Below are 23,463 nucleotides of genomic sequence, written 5' to 3' on the forward strand. Positions count from 1 at the left end.
TGTGGTATATGTGTGTGTATGTGTGTATTTAGAGACAGGGTCTCACTCTGTTACTGAGGCTATAGTACAGTGGCACAATCATAGCTCCCTGCAGCCTTGACCTCCTGGGCTCAAGTGATCCTCTTGCCTCAGCCTCCTGAATATCTGGGACCACAGGCATACACCACCATGCCTGGCTAATTTAAATGAAAATTTTGTAGAGGTGGGGTCTCACTATGTTGTCCAGGCTGGTCTTGAACTTCTGGCTTTAAGCGATCCTTTGTCTTGGTCTCCCAAAATGCTGGGATTACAGGTGTGAGCTACCATGCCCGGTCTATTTTTTAAATTACTGTGGATGGAAAGAAAAATGGCATGTATGACGTCAAATCTAGGAGGTAGTGGGAAGAGGAAGGGGACGTGTGCGATGAAAATTTTTGTCTTCTTTTCCACAGAGAAGAGGGCAGCCAGGATGACCCGATGGTCCAGTTACCTGTTGGGATGGACAACCTTCCTTCTCTATTCCTATGAGTCAAGTGGAGGTAAGGACACTCAAAACAACAGGGAGGATTTAGAAGCTGGAGAAGAATGAATGGGGCAAAGCAAAGATTCCTGGAACTAAGTAGGCAGGAGACAGCTTAGCAAAAATCTCAGAAGAAGCTGGGCGCGGTGGCTGACACCTGTAATCCCAGAACTTTGCAGGGCTGAGGCAGGCAGATCACTTGAGGTCAGGAGTTCCAGAGCAGCCTGCCCAACATGGTGAAACCCCATCTCTACTAAAAATACAAAAATTAGCCAGGCATGGTGGTGGGCGCCTGTAATCCCAGCTACTTGGGAGGCTGAGGCAGGAGAATCGCTTGAACCCAGGAGGTGGAGGTTGCAGTGAGCCGAGATCGTACCACTGAACTCCAGACTGGGAGACAAGAGCAAAACTCCCTCTCAAAAAGAAAAAAAAAAAAAATCTCAGAAGACCTGGGGTTTGGACCCTGGATCTGCCACTTCTTTTCTTGGTAACTTTGGTCAAGCAACATAAGCTCTCTGAAGTCAATTTCCAGACTGTAAAAGAGAAGTAACGGCATTTATCTCACGGGGTTATTTTGAAGATCAAATAAAATAATGGGCACCAGCATCTTTCATAATGCTCAGCACATGGTGGGGGTAAAAGGCAGGCTATATAATTCCCATGAACAGAACCCTCAGACCCCAACCTGGACACCCTAATTATATCTTAATATATCTCAGAATCTAAATTAACCACTAAAAGACTGTAGGGTAAGCATGGAAACAGAACAAGAGGAAACCTTGCTTACATGTCATTCACTCAAGCCTTGGTGAGTCATTCTTCACAATTAGAATCCTTTTCTGCCTGATAAATCGTTCTCCTCTGGATAAGGCTCAGGAACCATTTGCATATTGATGCACCTTGATCCCACATTCTTTATTCCAGAGATTCCTAACCTGGGGTCATTGAGTGAGGATTAGAGTCCATGAAAACTGGAATTTACGTTTTAAAAAAAGTGTGTATTTATGAGGGTAGTGAGAATAGCTATTGTAACAAACAAAATCCAAACTATCAGCTGCTTGACACAATAACATTTTTTTTTCTTGGTTCTGCAAAATCCCAGAAGGGTGCATCTGGTCAGGAAACAATGCTCCACATGGTCATTCAGGGATCCAAGCTTCTTCCATCCTGGAGCTCCACCATCCCCTACGGTTTCAGAGTCTGCTGAGGTTTCTTTGCTTTTAGCTTGTAGACAAGGATCAAGAGAGTCTGGAGGATCTTGGAGGAGAGGGTTTTTTGTTTGTTTGTTTTCTTTTGGCCAGGACAGGAAGTGACATTCATCCCTTTCTCCTGCTTCCACTGGCCAGAACTGATATGGCTCTTAACTGCAAGCAAGTCTGGGAGATGCAGTGTAGCAGTGCATTTGGGAGGAAAGTGAAACTGATTTCGGTGAACACACAGCCATCTCAACCATAAGGGCATATGAATATCCTCCTAGAGAGAAGTTCTGGGTTCTCAAAGAATTGAAAAATTCCTGAAAGGTCAGGAACTCACAGTTTGTTCAGGCAAGAAACAATGTACTTGATGGGGTATCCACTTTTCTAGTTATAATCTCATTTTTGTCATGCCTCCCTGAGACCACACCCATATACTTGTGGTGAAACTCAGTATTCCAAGTTCCCTTTGCGTGTATTTACAGATAAATTATTCAGTATACACTTACTGAGTGATCTTTAAGTTCCAGGCATTGTGTTATGGACCAGAAGTGCAGAAATAAACAAAACCTAACCCTCCACTCAGAGAGTTCACAGTAATCGGGAGTTATAGACACATAAATGAATTATTTTTAAAAAATTGGCAACTGCGTTCATTTATAGAGATTGACTCTGAGTATTATAAGTGTGAGGAAGAGTATTGACCCAGACTGAGCCAAGTCTTCATGGATGAATAGCAGGGACTAAAGCTGGGAAGAGAGGAAAGGCATTCAGGGCAGGGTGAAGGGCAGGACCAAAATCTCAAAGACGAGAAAGAACATGGAATAAGGTCAAGGGAATGTTAATCAGGGAGTGAGAACAAGCAGGTCAGCAGGGTCTGGATTATAGAGGATTGTAACCCAGTTAAGAAGATTAGGCCATCTGCTGGATTACTTTGCAGATGGCTAATAGTATTCATTATGTGCTGATTCTTACTAACAACTCCCAAAGATAACCTGACCTACAGGGGCATCTGCCCTCCCCCTCAACACAGTATCCTATATACTCAGTGGTGTTCGTGACTGAGGCAAAGCATTGATAATGACAATAATGATAGTGAAGATGACAATGATAATGATAAGGATGATGATGATATGACGATGATGATGACAATGATGATGGTAATGATGACAACAATAATAGTGACAACGACAATAATGATGGTGACAGTGATGACGACGATGATGATAACGATTATGACAATGATGTGATGAGGAGGAAAACAATGATTACAATAATGATGATGACAATGATGATGAGAATGACAATAATGGGGTTGATGATGATGATGACAATGATTGATAATGATGATGACAATGACGATGATGATCATCATGATAATGACAATAATGAGGTTGATAATGATGGTGACAATGACTGATGATAATGACAATTATGACGATGATGATGATGGTGACAATGATGATGATGATGATGATAATGATGATGTCAGTAATGATGTGATGAGGAGGAGAATAATGATCACAATGACAATGACGATGATGATGACAATGACAATAATGAGGTTGATGATAATGACAATGACTGATGATGATGACAATGATGATGACAATGACTGATAATGATGACATGATGATGACAATGATGATCATCATCACATGATAATGACAATAATAAGGTGGATTATGATGACGATGATGATGACAACAATGATGATGATCATCATCCTGATGACAATGACAATAATGAGACTGATGATGGTGACAATGACTGATGATGATCATGACAATGACGATGATGATCATTATGATGATGCCAATGACAATAGCGTGGAGAATGATGATGATGACAGTGATGGTAATGATGATGATGATGACAATGATAATCATAGCTAATATTTGTTAAGCAGAAGCCATGCTCCAGGTACTCTTCTAAGCACTTTCCAGATTTAAACTGGTTTAAGTTTCACAAAAATAAATACCAAACAGTTCTGAGAAACAGAGGTGAAAAATGCAATGAACTAACAGACGAGCAAGTTGAGCTCTCATCCCAGGTCTGCTCAAAAAAAGCAATCAACTTTAATTAGTCCTTATTGTACGTGGGTTTTCATGTAATGAGGAATTTGGGATAGAATAGCATTTCTTTCTCTTTTCGAAAAAATTTACACATCAAAATTCTGCAGAATACCATTTTTGTTTTTTGTTTTGTTCTGTTTTGTTTTGTTTTGTTTTGTTTTCAGACAGGGTCTCACTCTGTCACCCAGGCTGGAGTACAGGGGTGCAATCATGGCTCACTGTGGCCTCAATTTCTCAGGCTCAAAGGGTCTTCCTCCCTCAGCCTCCCAAGTAGCTGGGATTACAGGGGCACACCACCATGCCCGGCTAATCTTGTTTGTTTGTTTTTTGTAGAGATGGGGTCTCACGTTGTTGCTCAGGCTGGTCTTGAAGCGATCCGCCCACCTCAGCCTCCCAAAGTGCTGGGATTACAGGCATGGAGCATTGTGCCTGGCCGAGAACAGCATTTTTTGATATATTTCAGGGACCATTAGTCTCTAGTGCCATTGAATTTTGAAAAAAAAGAAGGACAACTCGATATACTGTATTCATCAATTCTCATTTTCATATTAACTTTTCTGTTGAGTCCTTCATTAAAGAAACCTGTTTAACTTTATTTCACGTGGCATTTTCCCAAACTTATTTTATTGTTTCTGTTGTTTCCTGAGCAAGTAATTATTCTAGGTTCTGTAGATACACTGCACAAAAAACAAAGTTCCTGTACTCATCGAGAAGAATAAGGACATCGAAAGTTGTCCCCTCAATATTTGCCACATCTAGGTACCACCAGTACTATTATTTACTCAACATTTTTCTTTAAATTTGCTTACTTTTTTTCACTTTAAAAAATTCATTTTGGGAGATTGGTTAACATCAGTATTATAATATAAAAAAGCACTACCACTTTCCATAAATAGGAAGTACGACCAAAAAGAAATACTGTACTATGAAAACAAAATCCCATTATTAAATTCTGCTAGACTATCGTCCGAATAAAGCTTTGAGTTTGAGTTCTGCTCCCCACCCCCCTCTCTTTTTTGTTAAAATGGGAGATTATTAAGTATTAGAGATGCAGTAGAGAAATACTACTATTAAATTGAAGCTTTCTCTTTTGCGTAAGCAGAAGGACTAAAAGGACCACTGGAAAATGATTTTTTTCCAGTCTATATTTCAAAATTATTTAATGTGTGTCCCTACATAACCTAATGTGATCTTGTGATCCACCAAAAATTATTTTGTGTAATGTCATTGGCCCCCCATTTTATGCTCTGAGAAACAGTGGTCTCAAGGAACAACACACCATGGTTGTCTTGGTTGTGTATGAAACTCTTCCCCAGTGCTCCTGGCCCCAACATGAACTGGATATGCTCTGACATGTCATTAGGAAATTGGATGCTAAGCCTAGGTGTGTAGCCTTCAGGCCACCATGAGAACTGTCTCAGTCCATTTGGGTTGCCATAACAAAATACCACAGGCCAGGCATGGTGGCTTATGCCTGTAATCCCAGCACTGTGGGAGGCCAAGGTGAGAGGATCACCTGAGGTTAGGAGTTTGAGACCAGCCTGGCCAACATGACGAAACCCCGTCTCTACTAAAAATAAAAAATTAGCTAGGTGTGGTGGCGGGCACCTGTAATCCCAGCTACTTTAGAGGCTGAGGCAGGAGAATCTCTTGAACCCAGGAGGTGGAGGTTGCAGTGAGCTGAGACCAGACTACTGCACTCCAGCCTGGGTGACAGAGTAAGACTTCATCTCAAAAAAAAAAAAAAAGTAAATAAAATAAAATTTAAAAAGTACCATTGACTGCGTAGCTTATAAACAATATAAATTTCTGTCTCCCAGTTCTGGAGGCTGAGAAGTCCAAGGGCAAGTCACCAGCAGTTTCAGTTGCTGATGAGGGCCTGCCTCCTGGTTCACAGATGGTGCCTTCTTGCTGTATCCTCACATCGTAGAAGGGGCTAGCTAGCTCTCTGGGGTCTCTTATAAGGGTTCTTATCTCAGTCATGAAGGCTCTGACCTTACGACCTAATCACCTTCCAAAGGCCCCTCGTACCATGACCATGGGGGTTAGGATTTTAACATATGAATTTTGCGGCGGGGGCAGGGAGGGAACACGGACATTCATATTAAAGCAAGAGCCAAACCAAGACTCATCCTTTGCTAATTCATCGTGATTCTTCCCCACTCCTGTTTCCTCCTTCTGCCCTTCAGGGATGCATGAGGAATGTGTCTTTCCTTTCACCTACAAGGGATCTGTTTACTTCACTTGCACCCATATTCATAGCTTATCCCCTTGGTGTGCCACCAGAGCGGTGTACAACGGCCAGTGGAAGTACTGCCAGAGTGAAGGTGAGTGGTATCACATTGACCCTGGCCAGTGGCCTTTGAATAGGGTGGATCACAAAAGAGAATGTGTGACTGTCTATGACATGATCACATTTTTGCAGACAAACGGTAATACGTATGCGTGTGTAGAAAAGGCTCTGGGTTTTAATGATCGCCATTCTAACTTGTGTGAGAACACATGGACACAGGAAGGGGAACATCACACACCGGGGACTGTTGTGGGGTGGGGGGCGGGGGGAGGGATAGCATTAGGAGATATACCTAATGCTAAAGGACGAGTTAATGGGTGCAGCACACCAACATGGCACATGTATACATACGTAACAAACCTGCACATTGTGCACATGTACCCTAAAACTTAAATTATAATAATAATAAAATTTAAAAAAATCAGTGATAATGTAATGGGTAATAAATGATATATAATTACTGTTTTTAATTTCCACAAATAAAAAAGAAAAAGAAAAAGAAAAGGCTCTGGGATGCCTGACAATGAATGCTAATAATGGGTAATAATGTTAATAATGCTAGTGTTAAAAATGGTGCTCTCTGGATGAGGGTCTTGTGATACTGTAAGACTAGTTGACCCAATAGAACCATCCCTTCTTTATGCCTTTCTTAATTTTCTAAGTTAATAAGGAAAAAGGAAACAAAGTGTAAGAAACAGGATTTGAGGCTGGGCGAGGTGGCTCATGCCTGTAATCCCAGCAAAACTTAACTACTAATAGCCTGCTATTGACGAGACGGCTTACCAGTAACATAAACTGTCAATTAACACATATGTTTTATGTCTTATGTATTATATACCGTATCTCATAATAAAGGAAACTAGAGAAAAGAAAATGTTATTAAGAAAACTGTAAAAAGGAGGAAATACGTTTGCTATCCATTAAGTGGGAATGGATCAGCATAAAGGTCATTAGCATCATCTTCATGTTGAGGAGGAGGAGGAAGAGGAAGGGTTGGTGTCACCATCTTGGGATGACAGAGGCAGAAGCAACGGAGGAGGTGGAAGGGGAGGCAGGAGAGACAGACACATGCAACATAACTTTTTTTGAAAAACACCCATGCCCACTGGGCACAGTGGCTCATGCCTGTAATCCCAGCACTTTGGGAGGCCGAGGCGGGTGGAGCACCTGAGGCCAGGAGTTCGAGACCAGCCTGGCCAACATGGCGACAACCCATCTCTACTAAAAATTAAAAAAAATTAGCTCAGTGTGGTGGCAGGCACCTGTAATCCCAGCTACTCGGGAGGCTGAGGCAGGAGAATTGCTTGAACCCAAGAGGCAGAGGTTGCAGTGAGCCAAGATCTTGCCATTGCACTCTAATCTGGGCAACAGAGTGAGACTCTGTCTCAAAAAAAAGAAAAGAAAAGAAACTCACATATAAGTGGACCCGAGTTCAAACTTGTGTTGTTCAAGAATCAGATGTATATGGCATAGGCAAATGCTTGATTAAATAATGCATAAAGTCTCTTCTGAACCTTATGTCTGTCCTGTCCTATGATGGTTGATTGATGATTAAATGACTCTGTCCTGTGAATGACTAGAGGAAGTTAAGCCACTCACGAACTCTGTTCCTAACAGATTACCCACGCTGTATCTTCCCTTTCATCTATTGAGGAAAGGCTTATAACAGCTGCATCTCCCAGGGCAGCTTCTTAGGCAGTCTGTGGTGCTCGGTCACCTCTGTCTTCGATGAGAAACAGCAGTGGAAATTCTGTGAAACGAATGGTGAGCCCCTGTAGCAGGGATGGGATGTGTGGTGGGAGGGAGAGTGGACAGCATGGACCTCCTGAGGGGAGGCTGGGCAAGGTAGAGACCAGAGCACCCAGGGGGAAGTACTTACAGCAGCCAAGTGTCTGCTCAGAGAGTTCACTATGACAACGACAGACAGAGGTATCCCGAGGCCATTTGCCCAGTCCCCAGTCCAGCATGAAAAGACAGGTGTCCTGAGAACTGAAACAATGAGCTGAAGTCCTGATACTGGCTTCTGAGTATTTCTGTTTCTAGAACTGACAATAGTGAGATTCACTCACTGATGGACCCAAACTGCCTTTTCTTTCCTTCCTTCCTTCCTTGCTTCCTTCCTTCCTTTCCTTTCCTTTCCTCCCTCCCTTCCTCCCTCCCTCCCTCCCTCCCTTCTTTCTCTTTCTTTCTTTCTTTCTTTCTTTCTTTCTTTCTTTCTTTCTTTCTTTTCTTTCTTCCTTCCTTCCTTCCTTCCTTCCTTCCTTCCTTCCTTCATCTCTCTCTTTCCTTCTTTTTCTCTTTCTTTCTTCTGTTTTTTACAGGGTCTTGCTCTGTCACTCAGGCTGGAGTGCAGTGGAATGATCTCGGGTCACTGCAACCTCTGCCTCCCAGGTTCAAAGGATTCTCCTGCCTCAGCCTCCTGAGTAGCTGGGATTGCAGGCACCCACCACCACACCCAGCTAATTTTTGTATTTTTAGCAGGCACGGGGTTTCGCCATGTTGGCCAGGCTGGTCTTGAACTCCTGGTCTCAGGTGATCCATCCGCCTCGGCCCCCCAAAATGCTAGGATTACAGGCATGAGGCACTGTGCCTGGCCATGACCTGCATTTCAATGCAGCCTAACATCTTATTAAGTCTACACATAATCTTAGGTGAATAATGACCAAAATTCATTGAATGTCCTCTCTGTACTACACTGATCCAAGAGCTTTGTATACAATATCCTGTTGAATCTTTCCATAGCAGCTCTATGAGCTGCTGCTTGCCACCACCTGTTCAATAAATGGTCCCAGTACAACTGAGCCCTTCCCAAGGTCACAGTCCTACGCTATATTAGAATTAGAGCTTGAGTTCTAGTCCATATAGTTCCAAAGCCCATGCTCTCTCCTTAAGCATTGTTGCGTCCACAGAGACAAAGATGTGTGAAGGCACTTATTCGTAGGCATGCTTACTCTTGCATAAAAATCTTAATTCTGTTGTTCTCTTAGCACTCAACAAATCCTAATTCCATCTAAACCTTAATTTTATTCTAGCCCTAATCATCCACCATTTGTGTTCTTTACTATAAACCAACCTTAACCTTAAATCTCACTATAGCTTTGTCCTAGTAGTTAACCTAATTTTTCATCCCAAGTCCAACTCTTTCTCCATTTCCATTCCTAACTCTAAATTGTATCATTAATACATACATTCCATCATTAATAAATACATTAATAATATACTCTGTCATTAATACATCATTAATTCATAACCTTAGCCATTTCTTAACCCTAAACCAAATAGATGAATTAGGAAAGGTATCAGTGAGACCAGGCTCAGTGGCTCATGCCTGTAATCCCAAAAGGGATTGGGAGGCTGAGGCAGGAGAATTGCCTGAGGCCAGGAATTTGAGACCAGCCTAGGCAACATAGGGAGACCCACTCTGTAAAAACAAGAATTAAAAAATTAACTGATCATGGTGGTGCATGCCTGTAGTCCCAGCTACTTGGGGAGGCTGAGGTGGGAGGATTCCTTGAGCCCAGGAGTTTGAGGCTGCAGTGAGCTATGATCACATCATGGCATTCCAGCCTGGGCAACAGAGTGAGATCTTGTCTCAAAAAAAAAAAAAAAAAAAAAAAAGGAGGAAAAGAAACATCACTTTTGTGGTAATATAACCTTAATATCTAAGCTCCTGTTTATCCTTAAAACTATCCAATCTCCTTAGACCAAGTTTTGATGGAGTAACAGATTCAAATTTGCATAAATCACCAAATGGATGTCCAAGAAGAGATACCTTTTAGCTTTGGCTTCCCCATTAGGTTAAGAAAGTTGTTGATTATTTCCTTTATATGGATAAGTGAGAACCAAGACCACCCATGGCTGCACAGCTTACTGTCTCCATGAACATAGCTTTACCGCTTCACAGTCGTCATCAACTTGACTCTACTAACCCAGGAAATTCGTGCCTGGGAAGTCACTTTTATTATCTGCAAAATGAGAATGCTAATAAGGCTGGCATCACAGGGTTTTTGTAAAGACTGGAGTTTATTTTCATGCAGGATTGATGGCGATGCCATACCAGGTACCCAAGAAATGTGAGCTTTCTTCTGCTATCATCTGAGACACTAGGCAAAAAAATGGGCTTTGAAGTTAGACCCGAGTTGGAATTCTGTTGTTGCCCTTACCATCTATGTGATCTTGGACACATTAGATAATAGAAGTAATAATTATCATAAATAATGAACTTTTAATAAGCATTTTCTATGTGCCAGGCAGTATTTTAAGTGCTTCACATGAAATAACTCATCTATTCCATACAACAATCTCTATCAGGTAAATGTGATTATTAGCCCAGTTTTACACATGGACAAACTGAGGTTAATAGAAGCAAAGCTGTGATTTTGATCCCAGGAAGTCTAACCTTCAGAATTTGTGCTCTTAATCACCAGTCATTACTGCCTGAAAACCCCAACCCCTTAGTAAAATTCTAGCTCCCCATAAAAGACCACCAAAGGAAATTAAAAAAAAAAGCCTGCTAATTAGGCAAGACTGAGTTTATTGCTCACTTCCTTGACAGCATCTTAATAACGTCTTGGGCTGGGCGTGGTGGCTCATGCCTGTAATCCCAGCACTGTGGAAGGCCGAGGCAGGTGAATCACCTGAGGTCAGGAGTTCAAGACCTGCCTGGCCAACATGGTGAAACCCCTTCTCTAGTAAAAATAGAAAAATTAGCGATGCATGGTGGTGCATGCCTGTAATCCCAGCTACTCGGGAGGCTGAGGCAGAAGAATCTCTTGAACGTGGGAAGTGGAGGTTGCAGTGAGCTGAGATTGTACCACTGCACTCCAGCCTGGTTGACAGAAAAAGACTCCATCTAAAAAAATTAAAAATAACGTCTCGAAGTGGGGAGGGAAAACTCAGCATATTGATGGGGTCTTAGAGTCTTGTCTAAGGTGGGTCTTTCAATGGGGGATGTGATTTGGATTGTGTAAGGATCATGATATAATAGTTAGGATTGGTGTTCACAGCAAGGTGAAATGACCAAAGACGGGGTTTTAAAGAGTCTGGAAGAGTAAATAGTGTTTTGACACAATCTACTGGAAAAGTTGAACGGTCTGATATTTATGTAAATAGCTTTTCTGGAGGCTTCTGGAATGAATAATAGGGCTATTCGCAACTCTTATCTTCCTGGGCAAGAATTTCCTAGCTTAGTAGAGTCAAGGTGATGGCGACCGCAGAACCGTGAAGTCGTGTTAATAGAGACAGTAAGCTGTGCACGAGTTGATAGTTTTGGTTCTCACTTATCCGTAACATTGGGATAATAGCGTCATCCGGAAGTTGCTTGGAGAATCCAATGCTACATTACCTTTCATGGGATAAAGCATGGCACAGTTTGTGTGTCATAAATGGAAGCTCTTTTCATCTCCTCTTCTTGACCCGTAACCTTTCCATAATCCTTTTCAGAGTATGGGGGAAATTCTCTCAGCAAGCCCTGCATCTTCCCCTCCATCTACAGAAATAATGTGATCTCTGATTGCATGGAGGATGAAAGCAACAAGCTCTGGTGCCCAACCACAGAGAACATGGATAAGGATGGAAAGTGGAGTTTCTGTGCCGACACCAGCAATCTGGGGATGGGGGTTGGGTGGGTGTGGGTGGAGTCTGTCTTTCATTTGCTCAACAAACACCTCCTGAAACCCCACTGTGAGCCAGGCACTGAATTGGGCACTGAGGATCTGGTGATGAATCCGGCAGACAGAGTTCTGGCTCACGAATAATGTCAATGATGTGATATGCCACAGGCTTTAAAATCCAAGAGAAAGGTGCCAAAATGAAATGCTCAAAATGTTAAACACCTAACCATGATGCAAATACAGAGTAAACACACGCCAGGGTTTTTAAAAACCCCAGTGCGAGCCATGAATGGTGGCTCACGCCTATAATCCCAGAACTTTGGGAGGCTGAGATGGGAGGATCACTTGAGCCTGGGAGGTTGAGGCTGCAGTGAGCTGTGATCACACCTCTGTACTCCAGCCTGGGTGACACAGTGAGACCTTGCGTCTCAAATAAATAAATAAGCAAACAAACAGTGAAATCACCCAACAAAAGGCTCAAACATTTGGAAAACATAATACTATACTGCTAAACTGCACCTGTTCACAGTACAAGAGCTGAAGTGAGCCAAAAGAGCATCCCCTTGTTCCCCCTCGGGTGAGAACATGTGTGTTGGGAGACTCAGACTCAAATTTCCTCTCTCTGTGTGTGTCCACAAATGACCACAGAAGCGTCATGAGTGTCGATTTCGTCAGTGACAAAGTTTAGCGAGCTGACGCATTTGCACCTGTGGAATCCATGAAAGATGAGGACACTGGAATTGGTCCTCTGAGACAAATCCTCCATCCACCAGGTCCTCCTGGTGACCAGCATTCTCCTTCTCCCTCCTTCCTCCAGGGCCCTCTGTGCTTCCACTCTGCCCTTCTTCCCTATTCCAGTGCCTGCCCTATCTTCCAGCCTTTCTCACGTCCTACACTCTGATAGCTTCTGAGGGAAGAAAATACCCAAGACCCAGTGGAAAGGAAAGGGAAGTCCTTGGGCAAAGAGGAACTAGAAGGAGTTATATTTCTGCACCACTCCGGGCAAGGGGTCAGTCCGAATAGCTGTGGGTGGGGGTGTGTGTTGTTCCAACAACTTGGGACTTTCCTAAGTAAAATAAATTATTTCTCAGCTGGTCATGGGAGATGTGACGGCAAAAATTGAGACTCATTTACCCTCTGTTGCCTCAAGCTGCTGTGGATAGAGGCTTCCAGTTTGTACTATTTATGGGGTCATCTTTCATGAGGACATCATTTACGTCCTCGTCTTTCATGGATTCCACAGGTGCAAATGTGCCAACTCGCTAAACTTTGTCACTCAGAAAATTGATACTTGTGGTGCTTCTGTGGTCATTTGTGGACACACACAGAGTTAGGAAGTTTGAGTTTGAGTCTCCCAACACTCATGTTCTCAGCCAAGGGGGAACAAGGGGGTGTTCTTTCGGCTCATTTCAGCTCTTGTACTGTGAACAAAATTCTTCTTTTGCTTAGGTTTAGGTCGGCATTCTGAGCAGTGCCCAGGCAGTGCCTTCATGTGTAGGGTTTACCCAGATTTTATTTTTTAGTTTTTTTTTTTATATTTTGTTTTATTTTTGAGACGGAGTCTCACTCTGTCGCCCAGGCTGGAGTACAGTGGCGTGATCTCGGCTCACTGCAACCTCCGCCTCCTGGGTTCAAGCGATTCTTCTGCCTCAGCCTCCCAAGTAGCTGGGATTACAGGCGCTTGCCACCACACCCAGCTAATTTTTGTATATATGTATTTTTTTAGTAGAGATGGGGTTTCACCACGTTGGCCAGGCTGGTCTCAAACTCCTGACCTCAAGTCATCTGCCTGCCTCAGCCTCCCAAAGTGTTGGGATTACAGGCATGAGCCACAAAGCCCAGCCACATTTTATATTTTAGAGACAGGATCTCCATCTGTCACCTAGGCTACAGTGCAGTGGTGCAATCATGGCTCAATGCCGCCTCGACCTCCCAGGCTCCAGCAATCCTCCTGCCTCAACCTCCTGAGTAGCTGGGACTACAGGCATACACCACACCCAACTAATTAAAAAAATTTTTTTTGTAGGGACGGGGTTTCACTATGTTGCCCAGGCTGGTATTGAACTCCTGGCTTCACATGATCCTCCTGGCTCAGCCTCACAACTGAGCTGGGATTAAATGCGCGGGATTAAATGCTGGGATTAAAGGCACGAACCACCACACTCAGCCCCAATTTGAAATCTAGGGTGGGCCTGAAGCCCACGCCTCTAAGACAGTGTGAAGCCTGAGGAGTAACCTTTGTTTTATCCCCTTCTGCTTCCTAGGAATTTCCGCGTTGGTCCCTGGCTTTCCTTGCCACTTTCCGTTCAACTATAAAAACAAGAATTATTTTAACTGCACTAACAAAGGATCAAAGGAGAACCTTGTGTGGTGTGCAACTTCTTACAACTACGACCAAGACCACACCTGGGTGTATTGCTGATGCTGAGGTGAGAGCAGGGACCAACAGTGGTCATTTCACGGATGCAGAGGTGAGACAGGTGCACAACTGGTGTGTCACTGATGCGAAGGCGAGATCTGCTTTTTCCAGCGTGTCTGATTAGCGTCGCTGATGTGAAGGCAAGATCTGTTGCTTTTCCAGCATGTCTGATTAGCTGAGGTTCCCAGCAATGCGGGCTCCTGTTGTCAAAGATAAGGTGGAGTTGGGGAAGACTGGAACAACTCCCCAGATTAGAAGGATGAAAGAAATTGGGATTTCCCCCAGAAGCAGGAGAGCAGAGGGGGATTGGCAAACTTTTTCAGACCCAGGAAGGTATCATTCCAAGTTTCAAGTCTGGGAGGCTTTGGCTGTTGATGATTAGAAAAGTGGAATTTCTCAAAATGGAGCATGGTATGAAAAAACAACCCAGAAAAGGGGATAACTGACCAGCTGTGGTGACTCACACCTGTAATCCTAGTGCTTTGGGAGGCCAAGGCAGGAGGATCAGTTGAGGCCAGGAGTTTGAGACCACCCTGGGCAATGTAGCAAGACCCTGCCTCTACAAAAAAAAAAAAAAATTAGTTGGGTGTGGTAGCACACATCTGTAGTCCCAGCTACTCAGGAGGCTGAGGTCAGAGGATCCCTTGAACTCAGGAGTTGCAGTGAGCTATGATTACACCACTGTACCCCAGCCTGGGGAACAGAGTGAGACCTTGTTTAAGAAAGAAAAAGAGAAAGATGGACGAAAGGAAGGAAAGAAGGAAGAAAGATGAAGGAAGGAAGGAAAGAGAGAGGGAGGAAAGGAGAGAGGAAGGGAAGAAAGGAGGGAGGGAGGGAAGGAAGGAGGAAGGGAGGGAAGAAAGAACGGAGGGGAAAGGAAGGAAGGAGGGAAGGAAGGAGGGAGGGAAGGAAGAAAGAGGAAAGAAAGACAGGAGGTAGAGAGAGGGAGGAAAGAAGAAAGGAGGGAAGAAAGGAAGGGAGGAGGGAGAGAGGGAGAAAAGAAGGAAGGAACGAGGAAAAGAAGGAAGGGAGGGAGGAAGGAAAGAAGGAAGGGAGGAAGGAAGAGAGGAGGAAAGAAAGGAAGGAAGGAGGGAAGAAAGGAAGGAGAGAGGGAAAGAAGGAAGGGAGGGAGGAAGGGAAGAAGGAAGGGAGGGAGGAAGGAAAGAAGGAAGAGAGGAAAGGAGGGAGGAAAGAAGGGAGGAAGTGAGGGAGGGAGGGAGGGAAGGAGGAAGGGAGAAAGTAGGAAAGGGAGGAGGGAAGGAATGGAGGAAGGGAGGAGGGAAGGAAGAGAGGAAGGCAGGAAGGAAGGGAGGGAGGGAAGGAAAAGAGGAAGGAAATAAGGAAGGAAGGAAGGAAGGAAGGAAAGAAGGAAGAAAAGGGAAGGGAAAGGAAGGGAAGGAAGGGAGGGAGGGAGGAAGGAGGGAAGGAAAGAAGGAAGGAAGGGAGGGAGGGAGGGAAGAAAGGGAAGGAGGGAAGGAAGGAAGGAAAGGAAGGATAACCCAGAAGCCAAGACGCCATGGTGTGCATCCATTGCCCCCATCACTGAGTAGCTGACCAAGGGAAAAATGGGGTTTACTTCTCTTCCTTCACCATTTGGGCCTCCTGCCCCACCTCAGCCCACTGGTCATCAAGTACCTCCACAGAACCAACTTTATCTCTCTTTTCTTTTTTCTTTTTTCTTTCTTCTTTCTTTATTTTTTTCTTTTTCTTTTTCTTTTTTTTTTTTGAGATGGGGTCTCACTCTGTCGCCCAGGCTGGAGTGCAGTGGTGCAATCTCAGCTCACTGCAGCCTCTGCCTCCTGGGTTCAAGAAATTCTCCCACCTCAGCCTCCCGAGTAGCTGGGATTACAGGGGTGTGCCACCATGCCCAGCAATTTTTTTTTTTTTTTGTATTTTTAGTAGAGACGGGGTTTCACCATGTTGGCCAGGCTGGTCTCAAACTCCTGACCTCAGGTGATCCATCCAACTCGGCCTCCCAAAGTGCTGGGATTACAGGCGTGAGTCACTGTACCTGGCCTATCCCTCCTTTTCTTCTAGTCTTTTCCTCTCTCTACATTCTTCACAAAGGACCAGCTGATTGAAGCAGGTGGTGCAGAGGGTATTTCTAAAGGTGGTTATTTAAGCTTGAAAGATGTTCTCCAGCCTGTAGAAATGGTCTTTAAATCTCCCGCATGGATCAACTGACCTCACTGCTCTGTGACTTCTGGAATCTAAAAAAAGAGAAGCCCTTTCATCAGATGTGTAGACAAAACCCCATCCCTCCTCCCTTTGGGGTGGAAAACCCTGGTGGTTCTAGCAATGTCTGTCCTTACAATGCATGTGGCTTATGGATGACACTAAATTAGTGGGCCCTTCCTGAATTTTGCCTTGGTAATGAAAATCATCTTCCTGGAATAGAGGAGAGGGAAAGGAGGGGGTTTGGAACTCTGGGCACCATCTTAACAGGGTAGATATTAAAAAACACCCACAGTGGCCTTCAGTCTGTGGCTAGGACTAGGAACAGTGTCCAGCCTCTGACTTCTGTCCATCACAGCAGAACTGGCTCTTTGCAGGTCCCCTTCCCCTTAGCATAGAGGTGAGGTTGAGGGGCTCATTGTTCATTGATCTCCTTGCTCCTATGAGCCAGGCAGGGATGTGGGGGTGGGGGCGTCTGATTCCTCTCAGCTCAGCTGCTTCCGACTAAGTCTGGAAAATCAATACAAAGTCATTTTTAATTCACCTTCCTCTTTGAGCCAATGCCTACTTATTCATTAAACTCAGATCTTTGCTTCTATTTTCAAGGAGAGGAGAAATATCTTCAGAGGAAGACTGCCGCCATACTGAGGCTGAGCACAGATTCGTCTTTTTCATTGCATCTGTCAAGCTTAAATAACCACCTTTAGAAATACCCTCTGCACCACCTGGTTCAATCAGCTGGTCCTTTGTGAGGAATGTAGAGAGAATGCGGCATAACCACCAATAAAGGAGTCTTGATTTAACCCTGGGATCTGCCTTTTCTGCTTCCTAAGATGAGAGCGATGGTGAATGTGTGGGGAAGGAAAGATTGGTAGCCAGGCTGTCGAGTCTCATAATGTGGAGAGGTCAGACTCTCAGGCCAGGGACCTCTAGGAGCCATTACAGCCTGCTCTGTCTTCTGAGGGAAATCACAGATTTGGGTGGGGTGTTTGTAGATACGTATTAAATTATTAATGAATAAATTAGGAAGTAAACAGAGGGTAGAAAATTCACCACAAGACTGCCTCAACCATTCCCTCCCTGTGCCCATGGCAGATATCAAGAACTGATTACAGAATCTGATTCCCTCTCAGCCCAGAAGGAAATTCACATTGTTGTTCTTGTTCTTTCTTCTTCGTCCTTTCACTCTTCTTCTCCCTCTCCTCCTCCTCCATCTTCTCCTCCTTCTCCTCCATATCTCCTCTTACTCCTCTCCTACTCCCTCTTGTCCTCCTTCTTCTACTCCTCCCTCTTCTCCTCCTCCCTCTCCTCCTCCTTCTCCTCCTCCCTCTCCTTCTCCTTCTCCTTCTCCTCCTCCCTCTCCTTCTCCTCCTCCCTCTCCTTCTCCTTCTCCTCCTCCCTCTCCTTCTCCTTTTCCCTCTTCACCTCCTCCTTCTCCTCCTCCCTCTCCTTCTCCTCCTCCTTCTCCTCCTCCCTCTCCCCCTTTTCCCTCTTCACCTTCTCCTTCTCCTCCTCCCTCTCCTTCTCCCTCTCCTCCTCCTCCCCCCGCCTCCGTGTCTTCCTTGTGCTGGAATTCTCTTACCCCTTGTCTTCCTGCAGTCTCCTCCTCCCTTTACTCGTTGTCCGTGGAATTGCCCCTGTGATGGAGATGGACGTGGGCTTCCTAGATCCCCCTTCAAGAAAGGACTTGCTGCCCAGCTCCAGTGAGTGCTGTCTGCAGGCAGCCTTTGGTGTTCAGCCCAAATCAGAGATGGTCTCAGCTTCAAAATGGCCTCCCTCGCCCAAACCATGCCCTTCCCAGGGTAGGCCACAACTAACGAATGACCAATGCTGGGTTTAAAGGCCTGGCTATTCCAGTCCAAGTGAGATAACTCAAAAAGAGCTACATCCAGAGCCCCCGTCATTCAGCTGAGGTTGTAGAGCCTGCACCGTGGCTCAACCTCTCCCTCTGTCCAATCCCAGTTCCTTCCCTTCCCTTCCATAACTGATCCCAAGGAAACTCCCTGATAAGCCTCCTGCCTGCTGTCTCTGCTCTTGGACAGAGGAGGAGCCCTGGGGAACCCAACCTGAGACAGCTCATCTTTAAGAGATGCCCATTCTGGCAGAGCATGGTGACTCATGCCTGTAACCCCAGCACTTTGGGAGGCCAAGGCAGGAGGATCACTGGAGGCCAGGAGTTTGAGACCAGCTTGGGCAACATAGCAACACTCCATCTCCACAAAAAAATACAAAAATCAACTGGGTGTGGTGGCTCACACCTGTAGTTCCAGCTACTTGGGAGACTAAGGCAGGAGGATTGCTTTAGTCCAGGAGTTTGAGGCTGCAGTGAGCTGTGATTGCGCCACTGCACTCCAGCCTGGGTGACAGAGCAAGACTCTGTCTGAGGAAAAAAAATAGAGAGATGTCCCTTCTGACCCCTCTGATTAAGCCCCTTCCCCAAATTATCTTTGTATCTAACCATCCCACTTTATCCTCAAAGTATTTGTCCCAATCTTAGCTGCTTCTGATGGATTTAATTTTTTTCCTCCCCTGGCACTGGAATGTAGCCTGCAAGAAACCAAAAGACCTTATTGCTGGGCACATTCCAGGACCTAGAATAATCCCAGGCATATAGCATGAAATTGTGATGTCCAATATAGTAGCCACTAGCCATAAGGAGCTAGTTACATTTAACTTAAGTAATTAATAACATTCCTTATCGATATGGTTTGGCTATGTCCCCACCCAAATCTCATCTTGAATGATAGCTCCCACAATTCTCATTCCATCTACACATTCACCCATCTGCCCCTTCATTTCTTCAGTCACCCATTCAAAAAAGATTTTCTAAGTACCTGGTCTATGCCTGGCATTGTTCCAGGTAATGGAAATAGAGCAAGGACAAGGTATTTGGCCTCCACAAGCTTATATTTTGAAACATGCAATTCAATAGAATCTTCTGCAAGGATGGAAATATGGTTTGGCCATGTCCCCACCCAAATCTCATCTTGAATTGTAGCTCCCATAATTCCCATGTTACCTATTGATGTGGTTTGGCTGTGTCCCCACCTAAATCTCATCTTGAATCGTAGCTCCCGTAATTCCCACATGTTGTGGGAGAAACCTGGTGGAAGATAATGGAATTATGGGGGCGGTTTCCTTCATACTGTTCTCATGGTAGTGAATAAGTCTCACAAGATCTGATGGTTTTATAGGGGGAGCTCCCTTTCTCTTGGCTCTTATTCTATCTTGCCTGCTGCCACGTAAGACATGCCTTTCACCTTCTGCCATGATTGTGAGGCCTCCCCAGCCACGTGGAACTGTGAGGCCATTATACCTTTTTTTCTTTTTCTTTTTTTCTTTTTTTTTTTTTGAGATGGAGTTTTGCTCTTTCACTCTGGCTGGAGTGAAGTGGCATGATCTCGGCTGACTGCAACCTCCACCCCCTCAAGTTCAAGTGATTCTCCTGCCTCAGCCTCCTGAGTAGCTGGGATTACAGGCATGCACCACCACACCCGGCTAATTTTTTTATTTTTAGTAGAGATAGGGTTTCACCATGTTGATCAGGTTGGTCACGACCTCCTGACCTGAGATGATCCACCCACCTCGGCCTCTGAAAGTGCTAGGATTACAGGCGTGAGCCACCATGCCTGGCCTCTTTTTCTTTATAAATTATCCAGTCTCGGGTATGTCTTTATCAGCATCGTGAAAACAGACTAATGCAATTATGTATTCCTTAATAAAACTGTGCTCACTTGATAAAATAAAAATAAAATAAAATTTAGTTTCTCAGCCTTGCTCACACATTTAATACTCAGTAGTCACATGTGGCTACCGTAATAAACAGCGCGGGTCTGGAATATTTCTATCCTCGCAGAAGATTCTATTGAATTGCATGGTTCTAAAATATGAGATTGTTGAGGCCAAATACCTTGTCCTTACTCTATTTCCATTACCTGAAACAATGTCAGGCATAGACCAGGTACTTAGAAAATCTTTTTTGAATGGGTGACTGAAGAAATGAAGGGGCGGATGGGTGCATGTGTGGATGGAATGGGATGGAGCTGAGGAAAGAGGTTGAGATTAGGAAATAACATTATTCTGCTTCCACTTTTTCTTTTTTAGAGACAGGGACTCACTCTGTCACCCAGGCTGAGTGCAAGGTGCCATCTTGGTTCACTGTAACCTTGACTTCTGAGCTCAAGCGATCCTCCTGCCTCAGTCTCTTGAGTAGCTGGGATCACAGGCACACACTGCCATGCCTGGCTATTTTTTTTTTCTTTTCTTTTCTTTTTTTTTTTTTTGTAGAGACAGGGTCTCATTATGTTGCCAGGCTGGTTGTGAACTCCTAGCCTCAAGTGACCCTCCCTCCTCGGCTTCCCCAAGGGCTCCACTTTTTCTTAATTTTTTTTATTTTATAAAACAAAGCTATTGGCTGGGTGTGGTGGCTCACACCTGTAATCTCAGCACTTTGGGGGAGCTGAAAAGGGTGGATAGCTGGAGCCCAGGAGTTTGCAACCAGCCTGGGCAACATGGCAAAACCCTGTCTTTACAAAAAAAAAAAAAAAATACAAAAATTAACCAGGCATGGTGGCATGCACCTGTGGTCCCAGCTGAGGAGGGTGAAGCTAAGGTGGGTGGATGGCTTGAGCCCGGGAGGTAGACGTTGCAGTGAGGCGAGATCACACCACTGCACTCCAGCCTGGACAACAGAGTGAGACCCTGTCTCAAAAATAAATACATAAATAGGCTGGGTGCAGTGGCTCACGTCTGTAATCTTAGCACTTTGGGAGGCTGAGGCAGGCAGATCACATGAGGTCAGTTCAAGACAGCCTGGCCAACATGGTGAAACCCCATCTCTACTTAAAAAAAAAAAAAAAAAAAAATTAGCCAGGCATAGTGGCACACGAGTGCACGCCTGTAATCCCAGCTACTCTGGAGGCTGAGGCGTAAGAATCGCTTGAACCCAGAAGGCGGAGGTTGCAGTGAGCCGAATTCGCGCCACTGCACTCCAGTCTGGGTGACAGAGTGAGACTCTGTCTCAAAAATAAATAAACAAATGCATACATAGATACATAATACATAAATACAAAAATAAAATAAAATAAAATAAAACAAAGCTATTGAACCAGATGACTCATTTTAAACATCTAATTCATGGACTTCAAAGCAAGAAAAAGTTGGAGGAAGGCATGAAGTTAATTCTTTATTTTGACTTTTATTTTAACCTTTGCATTGCTGGAGTGTCTTGCTTTGGGCGGAGGTCAGGAGGAATCTCTCTTTTCTGTTTCATGGCACAGATCGATGTCAGGACGTGAGGGACGGAACAGACGACCCATCTAACAGAGACACAACCTCTGGGTGGTCCAGGACAGACCAGCGTGGAGGTAGGAGGCTTCTAGGAAAGACTTTGCAACAATCTGGCTGAACTGGGGATTTGGGGGATCCTGTCATCTCTCTCTTTGCATGATGACATTTTTTCAGGGGATTAATTCCCCAGGGATCAGCTAGCTCTAAACCTTGATAATCCAGATTTGTGGTTTAATTCAGTCCCCTGAGTATCTTACACAAAGGAAGGGATGTGGGAGGGGAGAGAGAGACAGAGAGAGAGAGAGAGAGAGAGAGAGAGAAACCAGACAGTGCTTCCAGGAAATCAGGAAAAGGAAGGAGTTGACTTTGAATGCCACTTGCATGAGTCATTTCCAAGCCCAGCCTCAACAACAACTCTGTTTCCAGCTCTGTGATTGATTTGCATCCTTTTTATTTCATTTTGTATTTCTATAGATTTAGGGAGTACAAGTGCGGTTTTGTTACATGGATATATTGCATAGTGGTGAAGTCTGGGCTGTTCGTGTAACCATCACCTGAATAAAGTATAATTTGTCCCCTTACCGGGAGAGAGAAACAGGGGATTTGCAACAGTTGATGCAGGCAGGGGAAGAGTAGAGACTATGTTCTGAACCTTTTGATACCCAACAGGAGAAGAGACTATTTTCACCCAAGGGGAAGCTGGGGAAGAGACTCTGGCAGGTCACAGGGACTTAGGACTACGTGAAGTGAAAAGATGTCAAGAATCATTGGAATTTTGGGGGGTGGCAACTGGACCCTCCCACCCTTCCTATTTCCATCCACAGACTCTTCCTTCTTAATCTAGTTCTGCAGACGCCCCCATCTTGGCAAAGATACCGCTCTGGGTCTCACCCCATGCACAGCGCTGCATGCCAATGCCCTCCCTCCTGCCTGCCCTCCCTCTCTGCTTTAAGGGGATCTGGGGCTTTGGGGCTTTGGTTCTCCACAAGCGCTTGCTCCATGTTGACCAGGTGGAGAGGGTCTGGGGCTTCCAGGACCTCCTCAGCGAGACATCATCTTCACAAACTCTGCAAAGAAAAAAAAAAATCCCCAGTAAGGCATCTCGTTGTAAAAGCCCCCAACATTATTTTTTGAGACCTTCCTATGTGGCAGGCACTGCTGGTGATCCCTGGGAAATTACTTAATCCCTCTATGCTTCCATTTCTCCATCTATGAAATGGGAATCAGATCTCTGTGGCAAGTTACTTAACCCTGTGCCTCAGTTTCTCATCTGTCAAGTTGGCATGTTTAATAGATCTACCTCATGAGGTTGAGATAAAATTGGCTTACAGGCTGGGCTCGGTGGCTCACGCCTGTAATCCCAGAACTTTGGGAGGCCGAGGTGGGCAGATCGCTTGAGCCCAGGAGTTCGAGACCAGCCTGGGCAACATAGCGAGACCCCCCAACTCTACAAAAAAATAAAAAATATAATAGGTAAATAAAATTTGCTCAGAACTGTGCCTGCCATCACAGTCACCCCATGTAAATTACTGTGGTTATTATTATGCTCCTACTTCTGAAAGACTAATTTCAGTATGTTGCAGTTTCTTCATTTCTGTTATGAAAATAATCTTGCATGTAAATAAAACATTAAATTTAAAAAATGGGAATCCTAGTATTGCTATTTCCTTATATGGTTTTTAAGACCATTAATGGCATAATGCTCATAAAACAGATTAAGTATCCCATAAACAGCTATTGTTGGCCGGGCGCGGTGGCTCATAACTGTAATCCCAGCACTTTGGGACGTCAGGGAGGGTGGATCACTTGAGGTCAAGAGTTTGAGACTGGCCTGGCTAACATGGTGAAACCCCGTCTCTACTAAAAATACAAAAATTAGCTAGGCGTGGTGGCGGGCGCCTGTAATCC

At 44.6% G+C, this 23,463-nt stretch overlaps 1 protein-coding gene across 1 annotated transcript; it reads left to right on the plus strand.

Annotated features, from left to right (window-relative positions):
- The first annotated feature begins 448 nt into the window (after nucleotides 1–448).
- Nucleotides 449–14,094, plus strand: ELSPBP1 (epididymal sperm binding protein 1). The gene is given in 5 exon segments (XM_003814104.3): nucleotides 449–518; nucleotides 5,957–6,094; nucleotides 7,678–7,824; nucleotides 11,503–11,661; nucleotides 13,937–14,094. Coding segments are annotated over 5 exon segments (672 nt in total).
- Nucleotides 14,095–23,463: the final 9,369 nt, after the last annotated feature.

This window comes from Pan paniscus, chromosome 20 (genome assembly GCF_029289425.2).
Source record: "Pan paniscus chromosome 20, NHGRI_mPanPan1-v2.0_pri, whole genome shotgun sequence".
In the NCBI taxonomy this organism is placed as follows: domain Eukaryota; kingdom Metazoa; phylum Chordata; class Mammalia; order Primates; family Hominidae; genus Pan; species Pan paniscus.